We start from the raw sequence: 12812 nt of genomic DNA on the forward strand, positions 1-12812 counted from the left end.
GTAGACTGGCCCATGACTAATTTAGAACAAGATTGGTTCTGCATATAAAATCTGCAAGCTTTAAACATTGAACTGAGCTGAGAGAATAAATTTCAGTGTCTCTGTAATGCTACTTAAAAACGTTGAAAGGCAGGTGGATTAGAAGTGCCACCCTGTGCTTCAAGAACAGTGTGTAACCACAGTGGGCTAACCTGTGCAGCTTTCGCTGCATGGGTGAGCCCTTCAGCACCCGATTCCACAGAAACAAAAACCCCAAGAAGCCACAGGCAAAACCTGACATCAGTTGCACAAGTCAAGTTTTTTCATGAACAGTCCCACCAAGCAACATATTTCCATACTATATGTATGGCAGGTGGAAAATTGCACAATTCATCCTGCCAGAAGGCACTCAGATATAGCCATCAAAGATAACAAAATAAAACACTTTCCTTTAGATTTTGGACATCATCTCCAACATTAAAAAAAGATTATTCTCAGAATCCCTTCCCTTGTCTAAAGCTTAAGACATGTAACTATTCTGGAGCAACATGGAATGATAACACAAAGGATTTAGAATAGACATAGAGTGCTAACATAAAGTGTAAAATGGAATAATCCTATCTTTCATTACTCATATCAACAATAATTTGTATGTAAAAAAGAGTATTTAACTCCTGCACGAACTTTTAAGGCATTTCAATGACTGTCATATCCAGATTGCTGATGATTATTAAAATTTTAAATTAAAATTAAATAGCTGTTAATTAAAACAGCTGTACTTAAAACATTAAGAAAAATGTCCGTATTGTTTCAGGGATGTAATCCATGACCCCTGCCTATAGGGTATTTAATAATCCCAAATTACCAACATCTAACAGAAAGGCAAATTTGCATACATATATTATATCATGGGATAGAAAAACATCAACAGTTTCAGTGCAGCAGATGTACAGTGTCATCAGTCACTCTAAGCCTAGAGGGCTATCCATGCTGGTGAAGATAAAACAACTGTAACATCTGAAATTTTCAAGTTCTGTATTCTAACTGGTTTCTGTTCCATTTTTTCAAGTTAAAACAAGACTAATTTAAAAATAACCTAAGTGCCAATAAAATTGGAGCATTTAAATGGCAATTTAAATGGCAGTATTTTTGGTAGTTTTGGGTAAAAGGATGTAAAGGTCTCGCTCTGTTGCACTTCAATACTATAGTACAATGCCACATACCCATGGATGGATTACAGAAGTAAAATACCTTTTCAATATTTATAAAATATGTAACTTGTTTCAGGAGCCAGCAGAAACATTACATCAAAGCTTCAATAAATCAGTGTTAAGAAAAAGAATTATTTACATAAGCATCATGGCTCCATCTCCACCCTGCCTCCCAGCAAGAAACATCTTGAGAACTATTTGGTTTCTCATGCTTCAAGGATTTCAGCGTAGTTCATGGAAATTTAAAACAAGTTTGAGGACTTTGTTTTACATATATAATTTTAATAAAGTTTTAGTTGAGTTTTTTTTCACCATTAAAACTCCAGTTTCCTAAATTTGGCTCCAAGAAATCCACCTGCATATTTGCCCGTACAGCAAACCAGACTTCATGGCATTCTCTGGTCTTCAGCCAGCTCTGATAATCCCAAGGTCAGAGAAAAGGAACCAGAACTAAACAAAAAGTTCCTGTAGACAAAATACATGTAGAACTATTGGTGATCATTTACATCTTTATAAGAAGAGAAGATCAGACCTTGGATACTTGTATTTGATTATTCTAATAAAAAATGAAACAGTATTTCACATCAGGATCCAGATTATTAACTGAAACTGCCAAAAACTAGGTTTATTTGTCAGAACTTTAAAAAACCCAAACATAGACATCCTAAGAGTTCAACAGCTTGGGTCCATTTGTTTCTCAGCAGAAGAGAAAATGAAAGAATTGAAACAGGGGCAGAAGAAGATGAAACTACAGTTTGACCACATCAGCAAGCCAGGGGAGGGCAGGAGGGGTCCAAAGTGCAGCAGAAAAAGCCTGAAGTAAAAATAGCTTGAATTAATAGCACAAACATGCAGAGCAATGGTCTGCCCTTCCCATTTGTCTTTTTAACTAATTTATCCGTGGTGCCACCCAGGTTACTTCAAGGCACTGTACTAGTGACTGTCATTAGTATTTTGTTGTGTACAGAGCAAGGTAAATGGCCACCTATCACTGGTAACTGGAGCAAACACATTCACATCAGACATGCTTCCTGTTGTTCCACTTACAGAAGAAGTTCATTTTCACCTGAACTGTACAAGGAAGCACATTCAGATACAGAAAGTTCAAAAGTCCTAAAAGACAAAGCCTTGAGTAGTTTCATTTTTCAAAGACAGCTGTGAGGCATCTCTGTAACTCAAAGAAAGTTTAAAATAGACTACACACAATGCTTCGGAAGAGTTTGGGGTTTGGTTTTTGCTTTTATAGGAGAGAGCTCACATGTGACAGTTCAGAATCAGAATCCTGAATATGGGAGGGCTGGGAGGAGCTATGGCCTTCAGCCCAAGAGAGGCACCAGGCGACCAAGCAATGCTTCGTTCACTATCACAAGGTAAAACACCTACCCACGCTAGTTCCTGCTCTTGACTGAAGCATGACTAAACTTTGGTTTAGTCACTGTTTTGAGGACCGTTGCAAAACTCATATAAGACAGTTTCTTGTAGGCTGGAATATATCAATTTTCATATAAAAAAACTGACAAAATGAATAACAAGATGATGGCATACCAGGATCAAAATTATCTCCAAATATTCTTTTAGCTGGAATCTTCAGGTTCATGGTGGGAAATTGCTTCTTTAGCTGAAAACAAAACACATAAAATTGGCTTGTGCTTAGACATTAAAGTACCTAGAAATAATTGCATTTTGTTTGTTTTCTGATGAACAGTTTGAACACCTGATTATTAGTAATTCTGCTCCACTGTGCCATTTCCTCTGCTCATACACATGGGGAAAAAAAACATACCCAGAACAATCTGTACTCAAGTTTATTTAGAATAGACATACCTTTTAAATTCAAAGGCCATCTCATCTTAATTTTGCAGATTACTAGAGAAATAGTGCAAAATTATTTGCCCCAGGTTAAAAACCCCCAAATTTCAGTATTGTTTTTATTTTTTTTCTTTCCTTCATCCATCAATTCTCTCTTTCTTTGGGGTTTGTTTTTCTCTTATTTGCTTGCTTGCACAGGGCTGTATGCATGACGTTTAGGATAGGCTGAGGATACAGGCATCTGGATTTTGTCCAAATTACATTATTTAAGCTTTAGAAATCACAGGTGGCCTACCCTACATCAAAATTACAAGCAGATGAACAGTTTATGTTAGGATCCTGCACTTGATAATTCAATTATTATTACACTTAATAAACTGACCAGAAGATTGTACACAACAACGACTTACACATTAAAAAATAACCCAAACCTGACACTAATCAAGCCTTGACTACATTTACTTCACCTTCAAGTGCTCAAGAAGAGAAATCTTACTCTCATCCTTTTTAAGAGAATAGTTTTTTAATACAGGAGCTGGCAATTCTTCTTCCCTTAGCAACAACAGTATTTCTTGCAGTTAGTAGCACAAGTTCTTTTTGTGTATAAATTGTATGAATTTCTGAACAGAAACAGGACTAAATGTCCTCCTGGTTATGCTTCCTCAGAACCTCACTTCTGGCCATGTTAGAGAGACCAGGGCTGAACAAAGTTCAGCAGAGCAACACTAATTCTAATGGCAAGAGAACACAGCAAAGGAACAGGATCACCAACACTCCCTCTGAAAGGAGAATTTTCTGTTTTCACATCCCTTACAGTTCTATCCCTACAAGATGCAGGCAAAGCACGGCATGGGGTATCCAGGGGCATTTCAGCTCAAACACTTCCAAGCTCACAGCCTATGTTTGGAGACCACTGCCACATGCAAATCCATTCACAGAGAGGCAGAAGAGAGAAGACCTGACTACTTCCCAGAGAGCCAGCGGAAGGGAAGGCACAAATAAGCAGCTGGTAACATTTTAGTATGGGAATCAGAGAGGAATTATTTCCTCTTTTGTTAAAGCAAAAATTATAGTCTTTAAACACAAAAACTGGAGGAAAGTATGGGCACAGCACACATAATTCATACTCACATCTGAAAAAGTATTTACCCTACTTGCCCACTACATAAAAGCAGAAAAAATCTCCTCTAGCAATAAACTCAAGAAATCCATACTTAGCTGCTGAAGGGGGCTATTTTTTTTGGAACACTGACCACATTTTCTTGTGCAAAAAATCATACCTGCTATGAAACTGCAGATATGAATTGCCATCAACGACTGACGATAAAATTTCTATTAAGAAACAAGGATTTGTTCATTGCTTTCAGTACTTCAAGGAAAAACACTTATTTAGGAGGAACATATCTATCTAGATGTTTCGTGGGGTTTTTTATCATGACCAAAAGCACATTCTATATGTTTTGACAACAACTAAGCTGGAAGTTTCATTAAGCTATGATCCCAAGGAGCTATAACAATGTGACAATTAAGTGGATTTTGAGTCTGAAATTCAAACAAACCGAAGTTTAAAAAAATCCACTCCATCATCTTGTTTAATTAGACTCCTATGGTTATTAAATGTTTACTCAAACTCCTCAAGAGAGGATTAACTCAAACCATAACACTAAAAGCATTACTCTGCTATTCTGGCATGATTTCATAGCTTGCTTTTTGCTTACCGTATTGTAGAGTTTATCAAACTCTGCATACCGTCGAAAGACAAACCACTCATTTCTGCCAACAGAGACCAACACCTTGTAAACCTGTAGGAACAAGGACAGTGTTATTGCCCACAAAGCTTAGTAAAACTTCTCAGGTTTAATCTTGTGGTGGAAGTAAGGGCAGGTTGTTAAAATGATAAATGCACTTATCAAACTTATCTTATAGCTAAGTGACACAGACATCCACAGAAATTATTAAAAGAACAACTAAAAGAATCTGGTACTTTGCAGAGAATTTTTTAAACACCAGGTAAGCCAAAACTAACACCAAAATTGATTTAGTGAAGTTTCATAAATCAGTTAATATCCAAAAAGAATACCTGGCCATCAGGTAGTGAACTATTAAAATTTAGTATGAAATTTGTTAACAGTTTGATAATCCATAATAAAGACAAATATTAAATAATCAAAGCATTTATAAATACTGAAGACTGCCTTCACCAAAACCTGAAGAGAAAGTACATATAAAGAGAAAATACATATGGAAGGTACAAAGATAACTGTTCATTTTAACACCTGGAATACAGAAGAATCCTGGCTGATGGCACAGTTGTTCAGGGAGGAAGAAGTGGTGCTGAGGCTGAAATACAGCCTATAAACATAATACACTGCACTGCGATGAAGGGAGGTACAGAGGAACCTGCTGCACACTTTCAGGCCTTTCAAAGGCCATGTCACAGAGGACTTCAGTAACTAGACAGATTGTCAGTCCTTGGATTCATGAATCTGGTTGGCAGCTGTGTGTCCAGCAGGCTTCTCCCATCTCTCAGCAATTAGCTGTGTTCACTTCTCTACTTTCTTGTACTTCAGAAGGAACTCGGCTATTCCTTCAGCAAAGCAGATGGGCACAACAAGGAAATGAGTGCAGAGCACCCCTAATTCCCAACGCAGACTACTGGACCAATGCCCCAGTCTCCATTCTGCCCCGCAGCAGCACCTTGGCTCTCTCTAACTCCCACAGTGGAAGTGGCAGCCACCACCATCGGTTCCTCAGCCTGAGGGCTGCAGTCAGGCTGTGCTAACTGCCTACATAAGCTGTTCTCAGTTCCTGGCCCTGGGGAACACAGGAAGCTGGATGGAAGCATCCAGCAGAATGCTGATGAGATCTTCTAAGAAAACGCACTTTGCCTCATACTGCTAAACAACTGTTAGCATAAAACCTACCCACTCCCCTTCTAGAGCCTCCCTACACTGTAGACAGCAAAAGCTTCAGCTGCAAAACTTAAGCATTGTCCTTGTGAACTGGGTCTCTTTTACAGCAATCAAATCCTGCAAGCAATGTTCAAACATAAAACACCTCTGCTCCCCATGACTGCACGGCACTTCAATGCCAACACACTTGAGCAGAGGGCCAGTGTAGCTGGGCAGATGCACAGAAAGCAGAGTGCACAGGCAAGCATAACTCAGGATATGAGATGATCTCCACCTCCTTGGCAACTGCTAAATTTAAACAGTTTTGTTCTCAGAGTAGCTGTAGAACAATGACACAATCAACATTTTTTACACGAGAGCATAAAAAAACCTGTATGAGGTCATCAGTTCACACCACTAAGAAAGCTCTTTCACACCCCAACAAAGGAACAGCTGCAAGTCCAACAGTTATGAACACACTAAGTGGTAAGAAAACACACAATATCCACTAAGAATCTGGTAAAACCTAAAACCATGACATGTCAGAGTTGTCTTACTACTCTCAGTTACACCTATGTAATGATTAGAGAGATGTGCAATGCTTATTTCTAGAAAGGTAGAAGGGAGAAATCTATACTTACTTAAATAATAACCTTTTTAAGTCTAACTATTCCTAACTCCAGTATTGGTCGTAGAAAACTCCTATGCATCACAACTCATATTATGTGGGTAAAAACCACAAAGCTTTCAGAAAAATTAAAAGGAAGAAGAATAAACAGAATTCTGAAAACATCACCATAAAATGTCTTCCTAGATACAGACAGGACAGGATCCTGCTATTTCTGGATGGAATAGATTTTCTTCATGAAAGAAGTCACTGAAATTAAAAGACTTCAACTCTGTGGTAGCTCATGCTCCTGGATTAAATGCTTGATTTTCATTAAACAAAGAAAAATTAAAAGGTAGGATGCTTTCCAATTTTGACAGAGCAATCATTGAGAAAGTAAGGAAACTATTTATTGTCAACAAATTAAAAAAAAAAAAGAAAAACAATTCCCAATTTCCACAGGGCTGGGGATTAATATTATACATCACAGGTCTGAGACAAAGTTTTCAGATTTAATCAGACAAACAGCACCCTTGAAAGAGATTTTTTAATAAGCCTATATATGATCTGAGTATAAAGGGAGATGAGAACAGGTCAGAAGAAAAAATTAAGCCTCAGACATCAAACAGCATAGGGATAAAAGTGAGAAACCCAAAAAAAAAGCTATTTGTCAAAACAGGCAAAAGAATGACCTAATATGCAGCAAGGGCAGAAAGCAATTAATATAGGCTAGATATGGTCCAAACCAAGGAAATATTTTACTCCTTTCATAGAGGAAGTGAATGCTGAATCTTCAGAATAATAAGGGACAGCAAACTAGTGTGAATTTACATAGAGGCTGGAAGCAAAAATGGTTCCTCGCCAGAGCACCCAAAAAATGCAAACATGCAATCATTTGAAAAAAGAAAAAAAAATTGGTAGTAAATTTATCAAAAGTATGCAGTATTTAACAAAACCAAATCAAATATTGAATAAAAGGTCATGAAAATGCTCAGGAGGTATGAGAAGTTTACTTCCAGAGACAAACCTGAAAAACTCATTTAATTATCAGAATGACACCTGCTCAGAGACATGATTGTTTTTAAAAATGCTTTACCAGAGTAAGTGTGACGGGAAAAAGTAGAGCTAGAAAAGCTAAGTTGCACATACTTGTCTTGTTTCCATGCCAGCATTAAGTAAGCCATTGAAAGGTTTGAGCTGAAAATCAGTTTCTGTTCACACCAGTAAGACTCTAGAAGCATCTCAGAAGCAGCAGTGAGCAATTTTGCTCTGTGAGCAATGGTAAGGTGAAGACTACACAGTCACCTGAAATCCTTCCTAGCCTTTATCACTCGGACCTTTCTTTTCAGCCCAAGTGAAAACCCTTCTTACTGCTCTTTACAGAAATGGCACTAGTGTGGCCATCACAAGAGACAGTTATACCTACCACAAATTTGCTAAGAGCTGCTTCCCCCCTGCAGCCCTTTCTCACTCCCTGTCAAAGTACTGATGGGATCCTGTCATTACACACAGCTACTGAACAGGGGACACAGTAACAGCACTGACACATGCTGGAATTCACAGTTTCTACCATGAAGTTTAGTATGACCCTCACTTCTGTTATCAAATCCTAAAATATATGTGATAATATTTGAAAGCTTGGTTGTGAAAGCACTTCTTGTCAAGCTGCTAATTACTCTCTGGCACAGAAAGCAGAAGACAGCAAGACAAAGTGTACCTCTGCACAGTGTAATCTAGGCTGGATTCTTTCCCCCCTCCTCTCTCTGCCCCCCCATTTCTGATGTTTCGTACTGCTTTCCCAAGGGCATGCCCAAAGAAAGTGCCTTTACACTGCCCAGGCTGTCTCACACACCTTTAGGTAAAACGACCAGGATGCCACAACATTAGTAGATGCTCAATGCACCACACTGGCATATTTCAACTGCAGAACTGCCAGCACTGAGGCAACAAAACAAAACAGAACTGTTCTGCTCAAGTTTAGACTTTCACAAAGGTTTTTCCGCTCACCTGAGTTTCACATGAATGCAGAGGTTTAAGGAATTAGTAAAGTTCTCTTTCATTTAAGGTTCCCTTCACTGGCACACTTCTTCCCTAAGCTACATCTTGACACACTTCTAGAATCAAAGAGCACTGTTCTTCTCCGAGGAAGGGAGGTGAAGAGGAAAAGGAGACAACATAACTCCTAGTAAAACATCATTTTGTTCTATTCTTCAGACAGCAACTCCATATTGTTTCCACAGTGTTTGCATTCCTCATCTGAAGAGTGACTAACTTACTCAAAGAAAAAAAAAACTCTTAGAGGAAGTTGCACAAGAGCAATGAAACAGCCTGAGCCTTCTAAAGGAAGTATTTTGATCTTGTCCTTTAGGGTTATATAGAAGCAAAACAAAAATCCAAACCACACCACTTTATTTTTCAGTATGCAATGCAAAGAATTTCCCAGACAACAGGAAGACTTCACAACCAGAAAGTCAAACTAGGAGGTAAAGAAAGGAAGAGGGAGAGAAACGACAAGAAGTGGAAATGGGAACAGGATAGGAAAAAACTCATACGCATTAGAATCAGAAACAGGAAGGAAGACAGAAAAAAAGGTTTTGAAAAAATTTGATGGTTTATATCTTTTTTTTTCATTTTACACAAAAAAATTACAGTAGTATAATTGGAAATCTGTGAAAGAATGGATGTTAAAACAAACAAAGCCCCACAAAGTGCCAAATTCACACTTGATCCCTTTACAAAATGAATGTCTTCATGAAAAATAATGTAGAATGCCAAAAATGGTACCAGAATGTTTTCTCTGTACTTGGATACTAAAATATTTTATACAAGCAAATGCAGCTATTTGGGGTAAACACTATAAAATATTTACAAGATTTAAAATATTTCCTTGCTCACAAGGAAAGAAAAGCAGAAGAAAAGAAAGCAGCACTGCTAGGCACCAATAGCCTATGCCTTTGCCCACAGTGCTTAGTCTCTTAAATACTTACAGTAAATCTCTTTTTCTTCTCTCTGTGTTCATCAGAGCTGGGAATGCTAACGCTTGGACAGCTCTCTTTGAGATCCATTGTATGTTTCTTGTGACAAATTCGTTACAGGACCCTGCTCTGGGTGTTGCAATCAGGAGGTCTCGTCAACAGTACTGGTCCAAGATCCGCAGTTTTTCTTGAGAAAATCTGAATTCCATCATGTTATCTTAAAGTGAACATAAAAGGAAAATTTAAGCACAGAAGCTCTTAACTCACATTGTTCAAAACCTGTGTGACAAGAACTTTTGCTGGCAGGAAATGCACATTAATATGTACATATAAAGCCACAATCATGGCTATTTTGTAAACATTCATGCTTGTAGTTCTTTGTTGTTTCACTGAAATCACTCACATTCTCCAAAGACACAAGTGCATCCAAAAACTCACTGAGTTGTGTAGACATACTGGAAACAGATTTGGGTCCACTACAGAGAATACCTTGTAGGAACAAAGGGCATGAAGAAATAATTGAAGATGACAACCTCGTACCAGACATCTGAGAAATGCCACCAGCTTGTACATTCAGAACAACTTATTTCAATACCAAAGGTTTTCAACTGCATGAATCTCTTACCAGAGGGCACTTAAGATTTGTCAGAATATGCTGAGCGCATTTAAATGTCATATCAGAGATTAAAGACGACATGAGAAAAACTGATTTTTCTTGTGAATTTTAGAGAGGGACACAGGCAGCATCATGTGTCTGTCTGAATATTTATCTTCTCTGCCCCTCCTTCCCCTTACTGGGCATACTTTGTGTTTGGCAGAACACAGGGTGGAAGGTCACCCTTTCCCTTCAGTGGAATGGTTAAGTTTCCTTGCAGAATTGAGAAGGGCACAACACAAGAGACCGAGTATAAAGCCATCACAAAGGCAGAAAGCTTAGTGTCAAGGAGATGCCTCTTCACTCGCAGAAGGACAGCATTCTCCACACCTGCCCTGAGCGTAAACACACTATTTACTGAACCCCACTGATAACAACAGGAACTTCAGTGGTGCGTAGGAGCAGCCAAAATTCATGGCTACAAAATTAATGGCTGCATACCTACAACCCTCTGGGCCTGCACAGCACAGCCATCTAAACTGCTTGACTGAATACAGCACAGCTTTAGAACAAGATGTGCCTGATCAACTTACAAACATGAGAAAAATGGTCTAGAAAGAGGGAGACCTCAGTTCTCTTCAAAATAGCCAGAGGAAAAAGAAGCGCCCAGTACAACACTAACTCGCTATTTTCTTAAAATGGGAGTATAAAAGTGAACTCTATATTTCATATAAGAAATTTCCAAAAAGCACAAACTAATCCCATGCAATTCTGCTATTAGAGAGACACCCATATTTATGTTGGCACAAAGGCTAAAGCTCCTGGAATCCAGTGAAAAGATTTGTTCTTGATACCCAACTAGCTCAGTCAGTCAACTCACTATTTTTCTTGCTCTCAAAAGCCAGATCATCAAACTTCATGATGTTATTTCTCTTTTTGCCACTTAAAATGAAGTTAATTTTCAAAGTTCTGTCTAATGACTTGAACAAAAAGGAATGTTTACGACCACTAAAATCACGGCAAAGTGAAAGATCATCCATACTGCAAGATATTCAGAAAATTATTTTTAGCTACATCTACATTTACCTTAATTTGATTGTTCCCTATTTCACCAATTAAGTAATTACAGTGTTGAGCAGGGTTGAGCTTCTCCCCTATCTTTATTTGACTAGGACACAGTTCAACACAGTTACACAGACCATGGGTTTCAAATTGGTTTCTCATTTCCTTTGGAAAGCTACTGTTAAATGCTTTGTTACAAGGCAAACCTTCCACAATTTTATACCAGCATGAGATCAACAGCGTTCTTCTCCCATTGCCAAATACTAAAATTTAGATGTAAAGGTTAACTGAGCTCTTCTCCATCATAAGAGGTCCACTAAAACAGTCAACAGGCACCACTTCCAGTAAGTGCTTCACTAAGCTTAGACTTTACTAAGCACTTGTGTCAATCTTTATCTACTTCAGGTTCGGTATCAGGAACTGAGCATAAGCCCCTGTGTTTTATCTGTCTTATTGCTCATCACAGAAAAACAAGTAAAGCTTTAAAATGGATTAGGTGTTCCCTGATTAATATCACTCACTGTCCTTCTCCTTTGTAAACCAACATTTGCTACAAAGGTTTCCAAATGCCTGTACTCATTTTCACAATACAGGCTGTATTTCTCTCATCCTTTCCGTTTTTTAGTATCAGTTTTAAATGTCAGTACAAGAGCCGTATGGATTAAAAGCTGTAGTCTTGGAAGACTGAGTTTTATTTCAGATCTGAAGTTGAAAGATCTCTGAAAAACAAAAGGAGGAAGTGTCAACCAGATTAATTCAGGAAGAGTTTATTCATCTTACTGGGGAGAAGAAGAATAAATCATCTGAGAAACCAAAACTGTAATGTTCACATTTCGTTCTTTATGCTGCCTGGAAGATCACTGGCTGTGATTATTTTCATTCCCTAAGGCATCTCCTTGGAGCCGTGCCTGGGTCACCAACACTAAGCTGAACTGACAAACTTGGAAGAACTGCATTTTCACTTTGCCACTAAGCTCCAGTGGATCAGAGCTTTCTTTCAATTTCTATTTGCCTTGAGCATATCAGCTCTTGAGAGCTTCTTACATCTGAACTGTAGGTCTGACTACAGAAATAGGGACAGACTTGCCTTAATCTTTACCCTGCTGCAGTTAGGAACACAGCTGTGGTTTAAATCGCAGGTAAAATCACTAATGCTGTGATAACTGCATGAAGTAACAATGGAGAGAAAACAGTAGAGACATTTTTATCCACAGCTTCAAAAGTGGAAATTGCAGCATTTTGAAGGATGCCAGGTATGAGTGAGTTTAACAGACACTGTCAGCAGTGTCTACCTCTGGTTACAGCACTTCCTGGAACTAAAAATGAGCAGCCCCTTGGCTCAACTTTGATAACAGACCAAAGGGGAAGGGAATTCAGAAAACCACATACCAAAGTAAGTCTCCTCAAATCAAACTTGGCCACCAGTGAAAGACATAGGTAATGCAGATAACTTGTAAGACAGATTAATGCTGAGACCAGTGTTGTCCAGAAACAGCTAAAACTTATGGAGGCTTATGGAGGCCTGGAACAGGAGAAAGCACAGAAAAAGTTATCGTAGATCAGAAGTCACCAGTCCTCCTGGCACAGTTTCAAGCCTGTCAACAGTTACACTGTCCATTCTCTCCATGAGGGCTGTCAAAAAGCCAGCAGTATTTTCACTGTTTCCTGCAGGAAGCCACAACA

General features: G+C 38.5%; 1 protein-coding gene across 4 annotated transcripts in view; it reads right to left on the bottom strand.

Moving 5' to 3' along the window:
• The window catches only part of SGK3 (serum/glucocorticoid regulated kinase family member 3), a 56337-nt gene that overhangs the window by 17822 nt on the left and 25703 nt on the right, over positions 1–12812 (bottom strand). For 3 of the 4 annotated variants that reach the window (XM_021555601.3, XM_021555603.3, XM_021555604.3), the window contains exons 2-4: positions 9485–9689; positions 4718–4801; positions 2736–2808 (exon numbers count right to left, since the gene is read on the bottom strand). In XM_021555601.3, coding sequence (XP_021411276.1) covers positions 2736–2808; positions 4718–4801; positions 9485–9562 — 235 coding nt within the window. In that variant the 5' untranslated portion in view covers positions 9563–9689. The remainder of the gene's footprint in view (positions 1–2735; positions 2809–4717; positions 4802–9484; positions 9690–12812) is intronic. The other variant, XM_021555605.3, reaches the window with a different exon arrangement.

This window comes from Lonchura striata, chromosome 1, assembly GCF_046129695.1.
Source record: "Lonchura striata isolate bLonStr1 chromosome 1, bLonStr1.mat, whole genome shotgun sequence".
Taxonomy (NCBI): Eukaryota; Metazoa; Chordata; class Aves; order Passeriformes; family Estrildidae; genus Lonchura; species Lonchura striata.